Genomic DNA, 17,355 nt, shown 5'->3' with positions numbered 1-17,355 from the left:
TCTAAATTTCCAGCCAAGTTTGATATTAATCGTGTGTTCTTATCAAGAACACACGGGTAATACCAAATTTGGCTTGGAACTTTAATTACCTCTCTATTCGGGCCAAGTTAGGACTTAGGGTCAAATCTCTGATCTAACATCCGAGAAGATAGAGGGATATTTGAGGAAAGCTGAGTAAGGATTTGGTAAGAGAGGGTACTAGTGGTTCAAGGGTGTGATTTTGGGATCAAGGGGAGGTGGCGCCGCCACCGGGGTTTCTTGTGGCGGCGCTAGGGTTCATCGATTCAAATCGATATTCGACGGATTTGGCTGTGATTCGAAGGAAGGGGTTTGGATATTTGGGAAGAGGAAGTTGAGGTGGTTCTGTGGTGTTAAGGTGGGGTGGTTTGGGAGTTGTCCGCCGGAGACGGCGGAGGAACCGCTCGGTTTTTTGAATATTCGACAGGTTAGGCTAGGAGTCGAGGGAAACTGATAGTGGATCGGAGATGGGGAGGTTATGGTGAACACACGATGTCAATTTGGAGGTGTTTGGACGCCGGACGCCGGCGGAGGCAATTTTCGGTCGGCGGTTTACGGCGGAGGGCGGTGGTGATTTCCTATGGTCTCTAAGATGGGAGAGACGGTAGGGGGAGGAGGGGGGCTGAGGGGGGCTGGGTTCGTTTTAAGTTTATATATTGGTATGGGGATCGAATCCATGCCATTGGATCAAACGAGATCAACAGCTTGGATCATTTAACTTATTGGAACGACGTCGTTCCATCACCTTCGAGACCGGATCGGTCTCTGATGCAAACGAGTCGAGGCTGGGTTATGGGTGAAAGCTCCTGACCGTTCAATTAGATTAACTCAACGGCTCAGATCAAAAACCTCCACACGACGTCGTTTTGGCTCTATGAAGGGTGGACTGGGTTGGGCGTGGGATTGGGCTGATTTTGGGATGGTTTTATTTGGGCCTTCCGAATTATCACATGAATTTGGCCCAAATGGGATTTCCTCTTATTTAATTCTTTTCCCTTTTATTCTCTTCCTAAATTATTTTCCAAAATTAAAACCTAAAATCCTAAATTATATTATAAAGCCAAATTGAGAAAAAAAAATACTAATTAGGTCTAAACAATAATTAAGTACCAATCACACAATTAAACACTAAAAAGCAAAGTGCATTATTATTATTTTTGTGTTTTTCTTTCATTTTATAAAATAAGTAATTCTTACTCAAAATTGTAAAATTAATTCCTACATGTAATTGCAATATATTTTGTATTTTTCTCATTAATTTAAACAAACAAACATGCACACACAAATGCAAACAATAGCTGAAAATATCACGAAAATTCACAAAATTGCACATAAAAGGAAAAATTGTTTTATTTGAATTTTTGGGAGTGATTCGTGTGAGGCAAAAATCACGTGCTCACACACTTATCATATGGTACTTCAGGACCAATAACCATTCATGCCATAATAAGGACATTATTTTCTTATATCATCTCAAACCTCATTCTAGAGGTGAGTGTGTATATTCTTTCAAGAATGAATATGTATTCATAAATCACATGTTGTCACATTCACATCATGAAAGTGCAATAATCATGTATATGTGCTTTACCAAATCGCATGTCAAATCGATGACAAACATTAATTTCACAAAGTGAAGGAGAATTTTAAGAATCCTTTTTGTTCTCATTACCACAATGATGTCGATTATAATTTCGTCTATTGCCACGTCCACATCCATTGATACCTTCACGGTAATAATTTTGTCTTCTTTCAGACTATCACATATTGCTATCACATTCTCTTAACGGAATGAGAATTGAGCAAATTCAATGAGACGGGTTTCCACTTTTTGTGCCCGTAATTTGATCATGGTAAGACATAGAATTTTACCACTTCGAGTGGTTATAATTTCTTACTAACTCTATTAGAGTTATAATCAAAATTTATTGTCTTTGCTTGTATTTAAAATCAAATTATGGAATAAAAGAGAAAAATACGGTAAAATACTTACCTTAAATTCAGAATTTAATCATGCAGGAAGTTCATGGATAATTGACAATCATTATGCTCAGTCCCAAAGCTTCTACTCAATTGGTTAGAGTCATGTGCTGATAACGTGTTATGAAACAATAAAAGAAGAAGAAGAGTATTGTAGAGAAAAGTAGAGGGAGAAAATTCTTATTGATTTTGGGATGACTTATAGTGGAATAGAACCTTCTATTTATAGGGAAAGGGTGACTTAGCTACCAAATAATAAACCCTAGAATCTCTCTAGATATGGACATTCACCATAGGTAGAATTCCATTTATAACAACATTGATTTATTTACATATTATTTAACTTGTCAATTTTTTTTTGTAAACTACAAGTTTTATGCCCATTAGGCAAGCAACGACTAATATGTATGAATAGAATAAATATTAAAAAAAGGTTAAATAGTTAAATTGGCCTATAATTGAAGTAAGCTGGTACTTAAAAAAGTTTCAATTTTTGAGCTCAAAGATTAGAAAAAAACTCGTAGATGAACTTCAACAAAGATAACTTTTAAAACATAATAAATTTATATCCATGCGCAATGAAATTTTACCGTTTAGTAAAATTAATATTCCTTAAAATATTTATGATAAAAATGTGAAGTACCATGTTGATTCTATAATAATGATTTTTTATGGATAAGAAAAAATATTTACCTACACCGATGAAACTATCAAAAAGGCGAGATGCAAGGACGCCAATTGCTCTACTCTGAAGTAAAATAATTTTAGATCTCGTAATAGGTATAATACGATCATAAAGAGTTAAACAAGATTATTTTTTCTTACAAAATATGAGCACCTTAAACTGGCATAACAGTTAGTAATTATTAATAAATTATAAAATATAAGGTAACAATTAATCTTGAATTGATATAGTTAGAATATCTAACTAATTTTTTTATTACGGAATGCAATGCTCCAAAACTTACACAAAATTTGTAAATGAGTCATTTTAATTGTATATTAGATATTGTAAATAAAAATCACAATTAACAACTTTTTAATTTACAATTGTCTATCAAAAACACACGAAATAAGCAAACTTACCTCCAAAGACATCGGCATTGTGAAGAGTTTATGATAGGCAATTGCTAATCAATAGTTGCTAAATTCGTAAGAGGAATATTCAATAGTTGAATTCTTCTATGAACCCACGAAATTTGAAGAGCCTCTTCCGATAGCCAATTGTATGATACCTATAATAATTAAGATGAAAATAAAAGTTGTTAAGAACAGAAAGATACATAACGAAAATAAAAGGCTACTACCAAAAGATTTGTAGCCTAAGGCAGTTTTGGTAAAAGGATCGCAAACTTAAACAAAGAAAGACAACTTCCTACCTAAACAAAGAAAAGCAATATCCCACAAAAAAGGCAATAAATAATTATTTTTGGTTTTTTCTTGCTTGGCATAATTTCTATGTACGTAGAATAAGGGAAAAAGTATATAAACGAATTATTTGAATTGTATACGATAACTTTAATTGATTTTGATGTCCTAAATATTAGAAATTATTTTGTGTTGTTGTTTAAATAAGGAAAATTTTTATAAGTAAAGTTTTAGTTGACTTTAAATGCTAAATATTAGGAGAATAATTAAATGACTATTTTGTCTAATGTGAACTATATTTTAAAAGGATAAAAAAAAATAACATTTCGCTAAGGACCTTTGTGTTTTTAATATAACATAGATATAGATATAAATGTGTGTATTTTCTATTAAGAAATGTATTTTATTTTAAAAGTTAAGCAAAGCAAACGAATCCAAAAGCCCCTCCCCCATTTCTGCGGCTAAGGATTGTTTGAAAGATCAGTATACCAATGTCCTAAAAGCTCTTCTTTTTCTCTGCCATTACCTCTTCAACCAGCTACGATAATGTCAATGGCCTTATTCTCAGCTCCTCCGCTACATTTCCCAACTCTCTCTCCTTCAAAACATCACTCAACCCACAAACCTTATCCTTTTCTAACTTTAAAGAAACCCCATCTCTCTTTCTTGGTTTCTCCGAGAGCTCTTGATAATGGGTCAAGTGGTGTAGTTGCTACTTCTGCTGTCACTGTTGAGCCAGAAATACCTGAAGAAAAAGCTCAGGATAGTGCTGTGAAAGCTGAGGAGTCAAATGAGGCTTCTTTGGACACTAATGGGTCAGCGCCGGTTGTATCCACCGGAGCTCCGGCACCGGATACTGTAAAAAAATTTCAAGATCCTAGATGGGTTAGTGGGACTTGGGATTTGAATCAGTTTAAGAAAGATGGAGAGACCCATTGGGATTCTGTTATTGATGCTGGTGAGTCTTTACCTCTCTGCTTTGCATGTTGCTCCTTTTCTCCATTAATTTGATTATTGTTCTTTCGACATGCAACTTCTTTTTTAGTTTATTTAATTTATTTAATTTATTTAACTTATGATTGCCAAAATTTTACTTCAGTCTGGCTACAGTGAATGCTGTTTCGGATGATACTTATACTAGCTACACTTGTTTTTCCTTAGTTGAATAGCATGAAGAGTTTGTTTAGTATATCTGGATTACACAAAGAATTAAAAGTTCATGGTTAAGAAGTGGTTCCAGTAACTTTTGTCTTCAGACCAACAAGGGTTGTGGTGGAGTCCTAAGTACTGCTTCATCCTTAACCAGAGGTCTGGGTTCGATGGGGTCGCCTTTCCTAGGGAGCGCTTTACCCCCAATGTGGGACTTCCCGCCGCGAATCCGGATTTAGTCGGCCTCAATGCGGGTACCGACACCGGATGGGGAACCAAAAAAAAAAAAAACTTTTGTCTTTAGTCCTTAAGCAGGAGCTGATGAACAATGAAAAGAGGGGGTTAACCTAGAAATGGAACTTTCTATGACTTATGGAGTAGATGTGGTGTCATTCAGCCTTCTTGCATGACCAAAGTTTGTCGATTTGATATGCTTTCTTTTTGATAAAGTACTAATTTTATAACTTTGTTGGGGGGGAAAGGATGCTTTGATTCTTGTTTGATGCATCATCTTGAATTTTTGTTAAATGTATATGACAAGGGGGTATTTGTTGAAAGTTGATGCACTAAACCAGCTACTATGTGGTTGTCACTCTTAATAGTAAAGCTATAACGTATTAAGGGTAGAAAACATCACTACATATCCTTTTCAAGAGATGCCTTTTTGGGGCATTCATATGACATCGCTTGATTTACTAACAATTGAATGGCTATTCATTTGCAGAGGTTCGGAGAAGGAAATGGTTGGAAGATAATCCAGAGTCGTCAAGTAATGAAGAACCTGTGCTTTTTGACACCTCCATTATTCCTTGGTGGGCATGGATGAAGAGATTCCATCTCCCTGAAGCTGAACTTCTCAATGGTTTGCTCGTATCCTATTTCTGGCAGTTGTTTCCAGTTCTCAAATACAAAGCTCTAAATATATCTTTGCTGAACTGATAAACTAATAGCATACACAATTCTTATGCAGGTCGTGCTGCAATGGTTGGTTTCTTTATGGCCTATTTTGTGGATAGCTTGACTGGTGTAGGCCTTGTCGATCAAATGGGCAACTTCTTTTGCAAAACACTATTGTTTATAGCTGTGGCTGGTGTGCTTCTGATCCGCAAGAATGAGGATATAGAAACAGTCAAAAAGTTGATTGAAGAGTCTACTTTTTATGACAAGCAGTGGCAAGCATCTTGGAAAGATGAGAACTCACGCAGTTCAAAGGACTCTTGAACATAGTTCTCACATAATCTTTGATCTTCATGTATTTAGTTGGATGACTGCAATCAGGAGATCTCACGATGCTAGTCAAAAGAGAGCGTAGAATTGTATTCACCATTTTGTTTTTGTTCTTAATGTATCTTCTTTCCTTTCTTATTTTGTTTTCTGGCAATGATTTATTTTTTCTTGTCTTGTAAACAAATTTTTAGCTGATCTATAATAGTTCTATTTCATCAGATTCCATAGTCATGCTTCAACCTCGAGCTTTGTTTGCATATTGTAGATCTGTTCTTCAATCAGTGTTTGAGGTATTACTCAGGCTTGGAACAGATAACTTCATATTGCAAAGGTAAGTCTGCAATGGAATCCCAGGTGTCCTTGAATTAAGCTAAGAAAAACAAAAAAAGAAGCAGCAATTGCTTGAGAATTGGTTATCTGTTGGATCTCTTAATGCCGTGAGGCCTTTGGGGGAAACCGTGCAAGGTTTGCCCAATGCGGACAATATGACACCATGTTAAGAGTATCATTGGCTCTTCTATGGCAAAGCTTAGAAGTGTCAGCTTCTCGTTGTTAATGATTCTTTTAATTGTTGAGTTTTGTGACAACCTCTTGCTGTTGGTTCTTGTTAGATTGATTGACTTCTAAGTTTATGTATTGGTGATGCTTTGATCAATAAGAACTTTTTCTTGTTTGTGATATACTTTTGATGTTGTCATTGTCCAAAATTGGTCATTCACCTGTAGTTTTTGAATACCTGTGATGGTGAATTACCATGAAAAAGAAGAAACTGATATTATTGGTGATAGGTGTGCAAACAAAGTGGCTGCGGAAAAGATTGAGAGTTTACGTATAAGGTGTAGCGATCTTAACGGTGCGGGCTTGGTCCAAAATGGACAATATCACACCATATTTAAGAGTATCATTGAGTTGTTTTAGGCCAACAATTGGGTGGAAGAAGACTTTGCTTGCTTATTAGTTTAACTTCAATTCCTTTATTTATGTAACCACCTTAAGAAAGAGCTAAGAAATCGACAAAAGATGATAGGTGATTTCTTCGCTTATGTCTAAGTCATGGTGCACAGAGTTGCTTGATATCTGTAAATAGAAGGTAGCAGGTATCCGGTGAAATAGTAATATTGCACTCAAGCTGTCTCGAACACCACGTGTCTTCCACATACTACAAGATCATTGATTCAACAATTGTTGGGGTGTAATTATCAGATGGTACAACTGATGCTCCAAAGATTGTCACAGGTGGACAACAATTATAGGCAACTCAAATACACCTTCTTTTTTATAAAAAAAATTAATAAAATCTGGGCACAACACTAAGGACACTAATTGCAAGAAGGAAAAGGAAACTTACCTTATCTAAATCTTGCATTATTTTTTTGAAGCATGTATAGTCCAGTAATATTAAAAGAATTTTTATTTACATCCGATAGTGCAAAGAATTTTTATACGTTTAGTTTGATCGGTTACAATAGATTAATTATCCTCCTTTTTTGAAGTTATCCGTTCATGTTCATTGTAGATGGTTACTCATAATTAGATTTTAATTATTGCTGGATAAACTTTTAACTCAAGAATTTCATTAATTAAGACCTTCCTTTTTCTCATTAAATTTAATATTTGCACCTTAACTAAGCTTGTCAACAACATAAGAGGAAAAAAGAAGAAAATTGGTTGCTATAGGATGGTAATACTAGCACATCAAAAAATCCACCTATGTTGATTCAATAAGTTTAATGATTTAAATGTCCCTATTATCTAACCATACACAACATTTTCTACTTTATCGTTACCTAAATAATAAAGACAAAAGGAGAAAGAAAAGTAAACATAAAGCAATAACAAAGTATTTCCTTTTCAAAGTAGAATTCTTTGTTTACATTTAAAATTATCTATCTTAATCATAATTTAGATTTCTTATTTGGAAGGACCTTCCTTATTATAATATATTCGGTTACGATTTTAACAATGAATTAAGACTTGGTTATCTTCCTTCCTTTAGGCCTGCATTCCACATTTTATATAAACTATCTACCAACATTTTCTATTTCTTGTAGATCACCACTTCTTCATCTCCAATTTCTTCACATATATACTTTTTTCACTCTTTCTTCAATAACCACCGCCCCACCCCCACCCCACCCTCCCAACCCCCCAAACCACCACCAACAAAAAAGAAGGAAAAAGAAGAACCCCATTGAAAGAATACAACAACAACATATCCAATATCATCCCACACCATGGGGTCTGAGGAGGATAGTGCGTACACACACCTTACCCCTACCTTGCGAAGGTAGAGAGGTTGTTTCCAATAGACCCTCGGCACTTCATTGAAAGAATAAATTGGAAAAATGCCAACAAGAATGGTTAGTGCTGTGATCATACTTAGTCTTCTTTGAATTTTATTGCAAAAAATAATGCTAAGTTGTTTCCTTTTTGTTGATGGTTTAGGTTACATACTTGAGAGAAAGGACAGTATATGTTTCTGTTCTTGTAGAGGGGCCTAGGAGAAAGAGGAGCAGTTCATCAAATAACAAATATCATCATCAACATCTTCACATTAGACAGGTTGCTAATGGTGGAGGATACAATAGAAAAGCTCAGCTTCTTGACTACTCAAGAAATCTTCGAGCTACGGCACGATCACAGCCATCAACACCTTTGGTTCCACAGCCAATCCAAAGACAGAATTCTCAGGTTATAATCTTTAGGTTATAATCTTACTAACATATGCATTTTACTAAATATGATAGATGTTTGAAGGATAAAGAAGAATATCATTGTACACAGCTCATATATTCAGGATTGAAAATGCACTAGAAGTATTTGTAACCATCTATTAACACATTTTTCCAGATTGTTGCAGTGAAAAACAAGCCAAGATATGTAAGTCTACCAACTTGTATGGGGAGCTGGAAATTTGTTATGCCAAGGTTCCTCAGAACATTCATGCCTCAGAATAAGAAATCCAAGAAGAAGAAGAATATGGCTTCTAACACCAATAAAATAAAAGCTATGGTAAAAACTTTTCAGGTAAGTCACTCACTCACAAGTTATATATACTATTCAGTATTCTAGCTTTTCAGAAATCTCTGCTTTACAAAAGCACTCACTTTCTTTCAGGTACAAAGAAAGCCTGGACTATTTTCCAAGTTTTTTGCTTCACTACGAAAGGGTCGTCGATGAACAGACTCATCAACTAAGTCCAAGAATCAAGGTGTTCAAAGGTCCATCCATTAACAAACTGAAGAGTGATAATTCCTATCAAATCTTAATTACTTTCATGTCCCTTCTTCATTTCATTTTATTTTTTCTATCTCCTATATATTGGAGGGGGTGGGATATACTTCAAGCTCCCAAGCTTAGAAGAAGTTACCTGAACGATTTTCCCTTATTTAGGTAAACTGCAACACAATCACAATTTTAGTCTGATTACAATGTAGGCTAGTGTGGAGTAGTTTATTCATTGAAAACATATACAAGAGCATCATGAATGTAAAGTGCTGCTTACAAACACCGCCAAAGGCACTCGAACTCTATGGTTTTGGTTACCTTCGAACACGATTTCTCCAAATGAGTAAACATTGGTTGTCTGAGTTGCATTTAGGACAATTGTAATATGTCTTGAAGCATTGGCCATTATCTTAAAAACTTGTGGTGTTACAGAAACACTCACGCCCAGAGGCTCTCTCACGATCACCTGGTACTTTTCATCTACACCACCTACGTTAGTCACCCTCCTGATCACATTTCTTGAGCCTACCAAATTTGATATTGTCACACTCGGCGTGTTTAAATCCGAGCACCATGCTTTTTTCTTGTTCGGGCATCCAACTCCAACTGCTCGTCTTACAGACATATCATCGACTCCTGGAACTGAACATAAAAACAGTATGTAGTGTTTAAACCCTGCCTTGAAAACAAGACCAGGGTCAATGGCTCGAGATGGGTTGACAAGTCCAGCTCCAAAATCAAACGGAGTAGCAGGAGTTAGCTGGTTGATTTGCTGAGCTAAAATAGGGGCATTTGAGTGCCCAGTTACATCTGCAGTTGTCATCATTGCGGATGTAATGGCTGCAGGTGTCCAGCCCGGGTGCTTCTGTTTAATTAGAGCAGCGATTCCAGCAATGTGTGGTGTAGCCATGCTTGTTCCAGATAGTAGTGCAAAATTTTGTCCTGGTAAAAAGATGTGGTTTCATATTACCATTCTTGAAAGTAGAAATAATTGATATTTGAAAAAGGTACCATATGACAAATAATTCTTGAGTACCAGGTGAATCTTAGTAGCTCAGATGGTTGGGTACACGAACTTTCAACTTGTTGATGAGGGTTCAATTCCCAACTTTGTAATCCCCTCCCCATATCCCCTTTCCCTACCCTCTATATAATAAATTAAAAAAAAAACTTGAGTAGCATTTTCCAAGTGTGTCAAATGAGCATTTGTATATTTATACCTTTGATGTATCGATCTCCTTCACTAGTAGGGCTCCAGGAAGCCCATATCGAGGAACCTGGAGCCATGATGTTTGGTTTAAGGACATCGGCAGTGTCTAAGAATGCATTGTTCACATCAGGACCTCTAGATGAATACGATGCCACAACTGGATCCAGCTTGGTATAACTAACTTGTCTCCCGTCTAAAATTCTTGCTGTAGCTCTGAAACTAATAGCCCTTCCACTTCTACTTCTTAATGTGTTGGAGTTATAATATTCGCGCAGAGCCTGCACCAGACAACAAAGAGCACCAGAATTAATACAAAGTTGACAGTCTTACCAATTATTATGAATATGAGATAGATACCGTAGAGGCCTCCATGTTGTTTAAGATTAGACCAGGTACCGACAAGGTCATTGTGGCTCCCTTAATCTGTTCAGAACCAATATCGGGATCCATTGTCAGTACAAAGCCAGCAGCCCCAACTTTTTGTATTGTATCAGCAACAGTGGCTATGCTTGCTGTCTCTGATTCAAAATCAAAAGTGTAAGTGCATATCACTATCTTCCCATGAACTAAAGTTCGGATGAATGGTTCTGTCTCTTGGCAGCTCTCAACTGTCAAGAGGCCAGATGTAGTATTCCCTTTACAAACATCAGATGCAGCAGCAAGTTGGAAATACGTTCCTGAAAGCGTTGGAGCTGCAAAGTAAGATGTGGAAACCACATTTTCAGTGATAAAACAGAGAAAGTTAACAGCAAGAAAGGGGTAAGGGGACTTAACGTGAAAGACCACTTCCAGAGAAGCTCTGTCCATTGCCTAGAACAATTGAATTATTATATCTACGATCTGTAGTGGAGGCAGCAACACTTGTGATCCACGGACTAAAGGAAAGAATGGAAGTTGAAGAAGGACCACCATTTCCAGCAGCTTGAACAACCAGCACACCAGCTCTTGTGGCAAATAAAAGCTGCATTTCAAGAACATTGAGGAAAGCAGAAGGACCGGAAGGGACATTTGCTGGCCCTACAGAAAGGCTTAGTATATCCACTCCATCTTCCACTGCCTAAACAATAAGAATGTTTGCCAGAATTAACTTGGAGCTTTAGCTATTTTAACTTATAAAAAGTCCTAAAAAAGGGGGAAAGATGCATAATAAGTTAAGTACTATTCATTGACAATTGCTGAACCTGATCAACTGCAGCCACAACATCTGACATGAAACCTCCAAAAGAGTACATGGCTTTATACACAGCAATCCTGTTACAGCACAGTTCATTGTCCTTATCAAGATCAAACTTCACATGTAAAACTCTTAATAGAAAAATAAAAACAGCATACTAATATTACCCTGCTCCTGGAGCCATACCACTTGCATAACCGTAGTTGAAATGGTTGACGATGACAGGAACATTATGATTTCCTGCTGCAGTTGATGCTGTATGGCTGCTGTTTTGAAACATCTTTCATAGATTATGAACATGCATTATCGTTAAAAAATATCAAATAAAATAGAACAGTAAATAATATAGAACAATAGTGGTTAAAAAGGCCGGATATGATAAAGATATGTGCTTTGGGCCTAACTCAACCCCAAAAGCTAGCTCATCAGGTGTGGATTGCCCAAGCCATATAAGGAGACCAAATATCCCCCATCCCTTAGCCGATGTGGGAGACCCAACACCCCCACCCCCGACCCCGACGCCTAGGCCTGCCAGCTGGACGCGGACATATACTCTATCGGGGCCACATCAGTCGACGACAACGANGGAGACCCAACACCCCCCACCCCCCCACCCCCGACGCCTAGGCCTGCCAGCTGGAGCGGGAACAATATTATATATGGGGGCCCAACATCAGTGACACAAAGAATTTGGATGGGTCCGGCTTTGATGCCATGATGAAGATATGGACATTAGGCCTAACTCAACCCCAAAAGCTAGCTCATGAGGTGAGGATCGCCCAAGCCATATAAGGATACCAAACCCCTCATCCCTTAGGCGATGTGCGAGACTCAACAAGATATAACACAAAGTATGTGGTTCATACTAAGTGACTTGCCTTCCGTGTCCATCAGCATCAAAAGGGGAAGCATAGTCACGAGAGACATTGAATTCGCCAGCAGCAGTTGCAGCTCTTGCAAAATATTGTGCTCCAACTACCTTGTTGTTACAGGCTGTTTCAGGGAATCTATCCCCAGTCACACACTTCCCCTTGAACTTTCCACTTTTCACTACTACACCCCGGCGATCACCATTTGATGCTTGAGCCAAAAAGCTAGGATGGAATGGATTGATTCCTGTGTCAATCATACCAATCACAACGCCTGCCCCTGAAGCCGTAGGACCACCTAATTTAGGCCAGACACCAGCAGGAATTCCTAAAAAGTCAGGTGTATGTGTTGTCAACTTCTTCATCTTCACATCTTCATAAATTGCTCTAACACCTTCTGCATTCTCTAGAATCTCAAGGGCCTGCAACAATGTAACACTTCCAATTATTCGAGCATTTAGCTCGTCACAGAGAATAAAAAAGTAGCATGTTTAAGTAGTCAGTTATATCAAGTCAAAAAGAAAATATAAATGCCTACCTCATGAGATGTCAAATGAACGGAAAATCCATTGATCAAATGAGTGTAGCTGTAAACTTTGGTATACACACTTCTTTCAAGGAGATTTTCTAGAAGCATGTCATGTTGTTTTCTTACCCTTTCCTTGTAGATATCAAAATCTTCAAAATTCCTGCAAAAAGTTTGGCATAGTAAGCAATAGTAAAGCAGAGTGCATGCTTAATAGTCAGACCAAAACATGCTAAGAAAGAGGCTAGAGTTTTTACTTTGATTTTGTAGATACAAAAGGGTCATCTTCCATTAGAACTAAAAAGATTTTTGCATTTGCCATTAAGGGCTCCAATGAAATGATAAAAGAGAGGGCAATGAAGGTGAAAATAGCTGCCATTTTTTACTAGAGATATGGTATATTGTAGGAAGGAAAAGTAATCACCTTTAAAGGACTGTTGTTTTGCATGCATGTTTTTCTCATTTTCAAACCACCATCACCACCACAGTCCATTTTGGTTTTGCACCCGTTCCTTATGCGTGGAATGGGTTATTATTTGGGGAATTTTCTTTTTTCTTTAGTTTCTGGTTTGAGTAGAAGAAAATCATGCTAATAGTAACCTACTAGGTTATACTGCTATAGAGTTTCAGGTTTTCTGCAAGAACATTGGCTTTATTTCTTCCATTTTCTTCGTTTTACTTTTTCACTTGTCTAAACTTTTTGGCTTTCACTTGCAAATTTCAGTTGTCTTTTTTTGTTTTTTCACACAACGTTCTCACTCCACTTTTCTTTCCTACCCTAGACTTCGTTCTTCAAGGAGATACATGCATTTCCTCTTTTGTGCTTGCTATGCGCTTGTGCCTTTAGTTGAAGTATAAGTTTCGTTTGCCTAAAGTAGACTTTGCTCGAGGCAATTACAAACTTAACCCAAAGACCACAGGTAACCAAATTTGAACCTGAGAAATTGGGTGGCTGAGTAATATCTTAAATAGAATTGACATACTTCTGCAGTAAGTGGTAAAGAAACCAAATTAAGGCCCCAAGATCAGCTTATGGTGGCTGCATGGGGAGAAAAAAGGGAAGAAAATTTCTAATCATCAGCCTTAGATATACTTCAAAACAAGAAGCTATTAAGGGAGGAAAATTTCTGATCATCATTCCTAAATAGACTTCAAAACAAGAAGCAATTGCTTGAATCTGAATAATCAAAACTAGTAGCATAAATTTATACAACTTGCTAGGAGAGAAGACACAATATAAAGAGAAAATACTACTCCGATAAGAAACATTAGGATGATGGATTGTTCCCTCAACTTCAAATTACTTGCAGAGTGGACATCTTTCATAACACAAAATTGGAACCACTCAAGAACAACAATATCACCACATACTGAGGGGTACATATACATGTGTTCTTTATATTAATATATGTGACTCGTAATTGTACAATCAATATGAGGATTGATAGAAGCAATTAGCTATCTTGCACTGAACAAAAGTTCTTAGTGTAATTCAGCAGCTAGTGGATCTTTGTTGCCTAGTGTATTCCCAAAGTGCAATGGCACCACTGACATGAACGTTGAGTGATCGAACTACTCCCAACTGTGGGATTTCTATGCAAGCATCCAGAATGTGAATGATGTCCACTGGTATACCCTCTTTTTCTCGGCCAAGGACTAAGACCTATAAATATTCAACCAATCATCAGACTCGTTACAAAGATAACGTCTGAAGAAATCATGAATTACATCAATATATCAGTTTAGTTTATGAATCATGAATTAAATCAGTAACAAAACACAAACGTCGAAAGATTAGAATAATTATCTAAAACTACTTTCTAGCGTAACTTTTAATTCCTTTCGTGAAAGAGAATTTTAAAGAATAGTTTTATGCCTTCACAAAAAATTGGTATTATTGTCAAACTTAGTGATATACACACGTTTTCAAGTTTAGCATTAGCACTCTCTTTTTCCTTTTCTTATAAAAACCACGTGGTATAGAATACTATAAACATTAAAAGGTACTGATATTTGGTACAAAATAGCCCTTCAAATTAAATGAAAACAAAAGACAAGCTACTTCAATAGTCTTATGATATTTGCCACAAGAATGAAAATCTATAATCAGAACTAGTGAAGATAATTTCACAAAAATTTTCGCTCAAGGGAAAGAAGAAGAGATCACCATGTTGACTGTATGAAACTCACCGTCCTCTTAGGAAACGCGTATCGGTCAAGAGAAATGCTGTTTGCTGTTTGCTCCAGACCTAAGATGGAGAATCCTTCTTGCTTCTTTTTCTCCAAGAAAACTTTCATACTACTAACTGGGACTTCAACAATTGGCACCCATTTCTCTGCAGTTACACTACACGTAAAGCAAATAATTCCAGTCAATTTGCAAAGGAACCCATAATTCATGACTATCCAGATAACCAAGCATTTCATCTCCAACTTAGATAACCCAACATTTTTCCCTATCCAGGTAACTTTCCCATTGGTTATGCTGATCTTAAGTTCCAATACAAAAAACAAAAGTTTGTATTGAGGATTTGCGAGTTGTGAATTTCCAGCTCATTCAATTCAAGTTTGCTTTTGTACTTTGTTTTTTTCTTTTTTACCAATCAAAAAAAGTTTGAAGTTTTTTTTTCCGCAGTTCTTATCAAGGAAGGCGGTTCATTTATATGATTAATATTACTCAATTGATGCTTATTTTCTTTGTTCTACATGTTATTTATCAAAAGGCAATTTCAGTTGATCTCATAAGAATTATTTATTTATTTATTTTCTATGTACATTTCGTAGCGATTTTCTGTAAACACGCAGCTCCTTTCATTAAAATCACCTTGACCGTAATGTTAATCCATAAGTCAAATTGCACAGGCACACTTGACACTCCATTAGTTTTTGCACAAAGAGATGAAATATTAAGAGACTTCAATGAATTTGTGGGTTAGTTCATTATATCAGGCAATCCAGTTTTTCTTTCAATTGTGCAAGTGCAACAGCAAAGAGATGAAATATTAAGAGACTTCAATGAATTTGTGGGTTAGTTCATTATATCAGGCAATCTAGTTTTTCTTTCAATAGTGCAACAGCAATGACATCATCTTTATTCTATTCAAGGATGTCATCAGATCCTCGATTATATTAACATGAATGAGATAGAAAATTTTAGTTATAGAAAGATTTAGTTATTCTCCATATAAAGGCAAGAAATCTCATCATTCATCCATTTCACTGCAACCTCTCTTGCTACAGATTTCTTTACATCTGCATTGTGAAAAATTAAAGCAAAGCCAAAAGACATGCAGTATAAGCAAAGCAAGAGAGAGTAATACTATCAGAACCTGATCAATTGGAATTGCTTGTCTTTCACTACGTTTTTGTCGGCAATGGCCAGCGCAGATGCTCTAAATACCTGCTATCAGTTAATCAGAAGAGCAATGAACCACCTGAAACTAAAAAACATGCACATACCAACACCAAAATCCACAAAGTACAGAAACAACAACGTGATTGCACACCTCACAAGTTCGGGCCAATCCTGCAAGATTAGGTATCCGATCAATTAGTGATGCTACGAGGATAATATCTTGCCGACTTGCTTTCAACTTCTCAAAAGCTACAGTTTTTAAGTGCAGCAACTGATCAAGAAGCTGATCTTCCTTTTCTATGTCTGTATTTACACAAAAGAACCAAGTAGGAAAATCAATGAAATAAATCTTGAGATGTAAATTATGGAAAGCGAGGGAAATACCCTTCTTATAACTTTCAGCACATAACAACTGTTATATATCATACAAGTTCACATGGTTACTTAACATATTACTGTAGCACGTCACTCCTGAAGGGTTGACAGAGTCCCATCAAAATTAAGGTTAAGCTTACGTATATATTGTATTCAAAGACTACCAATGGAGTTTGAGCTTTATTTGTCAGTGACAAGCAGGTATAAATGATAAGTTGCATTAAGGCAGCCTTTCTATGACATCAGTAGGAGCAGATAAACTTTACATAAACAGAAACTAGTGAAATCTCTAACAAAGCCAATGTGCATCAACAATCATGTAATTCCAATTTTGCGAACAAGTATTTCCATTTTGTCGAAGAACCAATTCAATTCTAGGCCTTGATTAAAAATTGCAGAAGTCCATAACTTCCAAGTTTATGGCACGACGACAAAATTAAACACATCCCAAGGTAAGTATAAGCTGACAAGGAATAAGAAACTTCAAGCTGGTAATCTTAATGGCATGAACTGTTATACTCAGATATTCTATCCAGCATAGAAGTGAAGAAATTTAAGAGTTAGCATCTTCATGTTTGGCTTCACCACCGACGAATAAGTCAAAAACTTTGGCAGTTACCTAAAAGAGAACAAGGGAATGGAAAAATTTCGACGCTTTTTTTCCGTTTCCATCCTTTTCTGTAGTTTCAGAATGTTAAGGAAATGGACCTTGGGTCAAACTCAACCCTCAAAACTAGCTCATAAGGGGAAGATTGCCTAAGACCCTTTTTTTATAAGGTAAATAATTTTATCAACAATTGGGAAAAACCTCGTATACAAGCCGTATACCAAAAGAAGAGAACCTACACCAAAAATATAGTTCTCAACAAAGGAGAT

General features: G+C 36.5%; 4 protein-coding genes across 4 annotated transcripts in view; 2 read left to right on the top strand and 2 right to left on the bottom strand.

The window, feature by feature from the left end:
- LOC109231306 (light-harvesting complex-like protein 3 isotype 1, chloroplastic) lies at positions 3,790–5,962 on the top strand. The gene is made up of 3 exons (XM_019396933.1): positions 3,790–4,324; positions 5,240–5,377; positions 5,486–5,962. The coding sequence occupies exons 1-3, from the start codon at positions 3,913–3,915 to the stop codon at positions 5,734–5,736; spliced, it is 801 nt and encodes a 266-aa protein (XP_019252478.1). The 5' UTR covers positions 3,790–3,912; the 3' UTR covers positions 5,737–5,962.
- Positions 7,884–9,176, top strand: LOC109231305. Its single transcript, XM_019396932.1, has 4 exons — positions 7,884–8,102; positions 8,188–8,433; positions 8,593–8,769; positions 8,860–9,176. The coding sequence occupies exons 1-4, from the start codon at positions 8,088–8,090 to the stop codon at positions 8,920–8,922; spliced, it is 501 nt and encodes a 166-aa protein (XP_019252477.1). The 5' UTR covers positions 7,884–8,087; the 3' UTR covers positions 8,923–9,176.
- Positions 9,200–13,128, bottom strand: LOC109231680 (subtilisin-like protease SBT2.5). Its single transcript, XM_019397323.1, has 9 exons — positions 13,007–13,128; positions 12,762–12,912; positions 12,233–12,645; positions 11,522–11,617; positions 11,362–11,431; positions 10,955–11,237; positions 10,538–10,872; positions 10,191–10,458; positions 9,200–9,912 (listed from the first exon to the last, which is right to left on the bottom strand). The coding sequence occupies exons 1-9, from the start codon at positions 13,126–13,128 to the stop codon at positions 9,224–9,226; spliced, it is 2,427 nt and encodes an 808-aa protein (XP_019252868.1). The 3' UTR covers positions 9,200–9,223.
- LOC109231304 overlaps positions 13,907–17,355 on the bottom strand; it is a 56,161-nt gene continuing 52,712 nt past the window's right edge. Inside the window, exons 32-35 of the mRNA XM_019396931.1 lie at positions 16,256–16,407; positions 16,079–16,149; positions 14,940–15,096; positions 13,907–14,412 (exon numbers count right to left, since the gene is read on the bottom strand). Of these exons, the coding sequence (XP_019252476.1) occupies positions 14,242–14,412; positions 14,940–15,096; positions 16,079–16,149; positions 16,256–16,407 (551 nt within the window). The 3' untranslated portion in view covers positions 13,907–14,241. The remainder of the gene's footprint in view (positions 14,413–14,939; positions 15,097–16,078; positions 16,150–16,255; positions 16,408–17,355) is intronic.

This window comes from Nicotiana attenuata, chromosome 8 (genome assembly GCF_001879085.1).
Source record: "Nicotiana attenuata strain UT chromosome 8, NIATTr2, whole genome shotgun sequence".
Lineage (NCBI taxonomy): Eukaryota > Viridiplantae > Streptophyta > Magnoliopsida > Solanales > Solanaceae > Nicotiana > Nicotiana attenuata.
This window is presented reverse-complemented; position numbering and strand designations above follow the sequence as displayed.

Coding starts and splice junctions, on each gene's coding strand:
- LOC109231306 (XM_019396933.1), top strand. CDS start 3,913: ATGTCAATGGCCTTATTCTCAGCTCCTCCGCTACATTTCCCAACTCTC. Junction 4,325..5,239: donor GGATTCTGTTATTGATGCTG/GTGAGTCTTTAC, acceptor ATTCATTTGCAG/AGGTTCGGAGAAGGAAATGG. Junction 5,378..5,485: donor TGAAGCTGAACTTCTCAATG/GTTTGCTCGTAT, acceptor ATTCTTATGCAG/GTCGTGCTGCAATGGTTGGT.
- LOC109231305 (XM_019396932.1), top strand. Junction 8,434..8,592: donor TCCAAAGACAGAATTCTCAG/GTTATAATCTTT, acceptor ACATTTTTCCAG/ATTGTTGCAGTGAAAAACAA. Junction 8,770..8,859: donor CTATGGTAAAAACTTTTCAG/GTAAGTCACTCA, acceptor ACTTTCTTTCAG/GTACAAAGAAAGCCTGGACT.
- LOC109231680 (XM_019397323.1), bottom strand. CDS start 13,128: ATGGCAGCTATTTTCACCTTCATTGCCCTCTCTTTTATCATTTCATTG. Junction 11,432..11,521: donor GGTATGGCTCCAGGAGCAGG/GTAATATTAGTA, acceptor GTGCTGTAACAG/GATTGCTGTGTATAAAGCCA. Junction 9,913..10,190: donor AGGAGATCGATACATCAAAG/GTATAAATATAC, acceptor TCTTTTTACCAG/GACAAAATTTTGCACTACTA.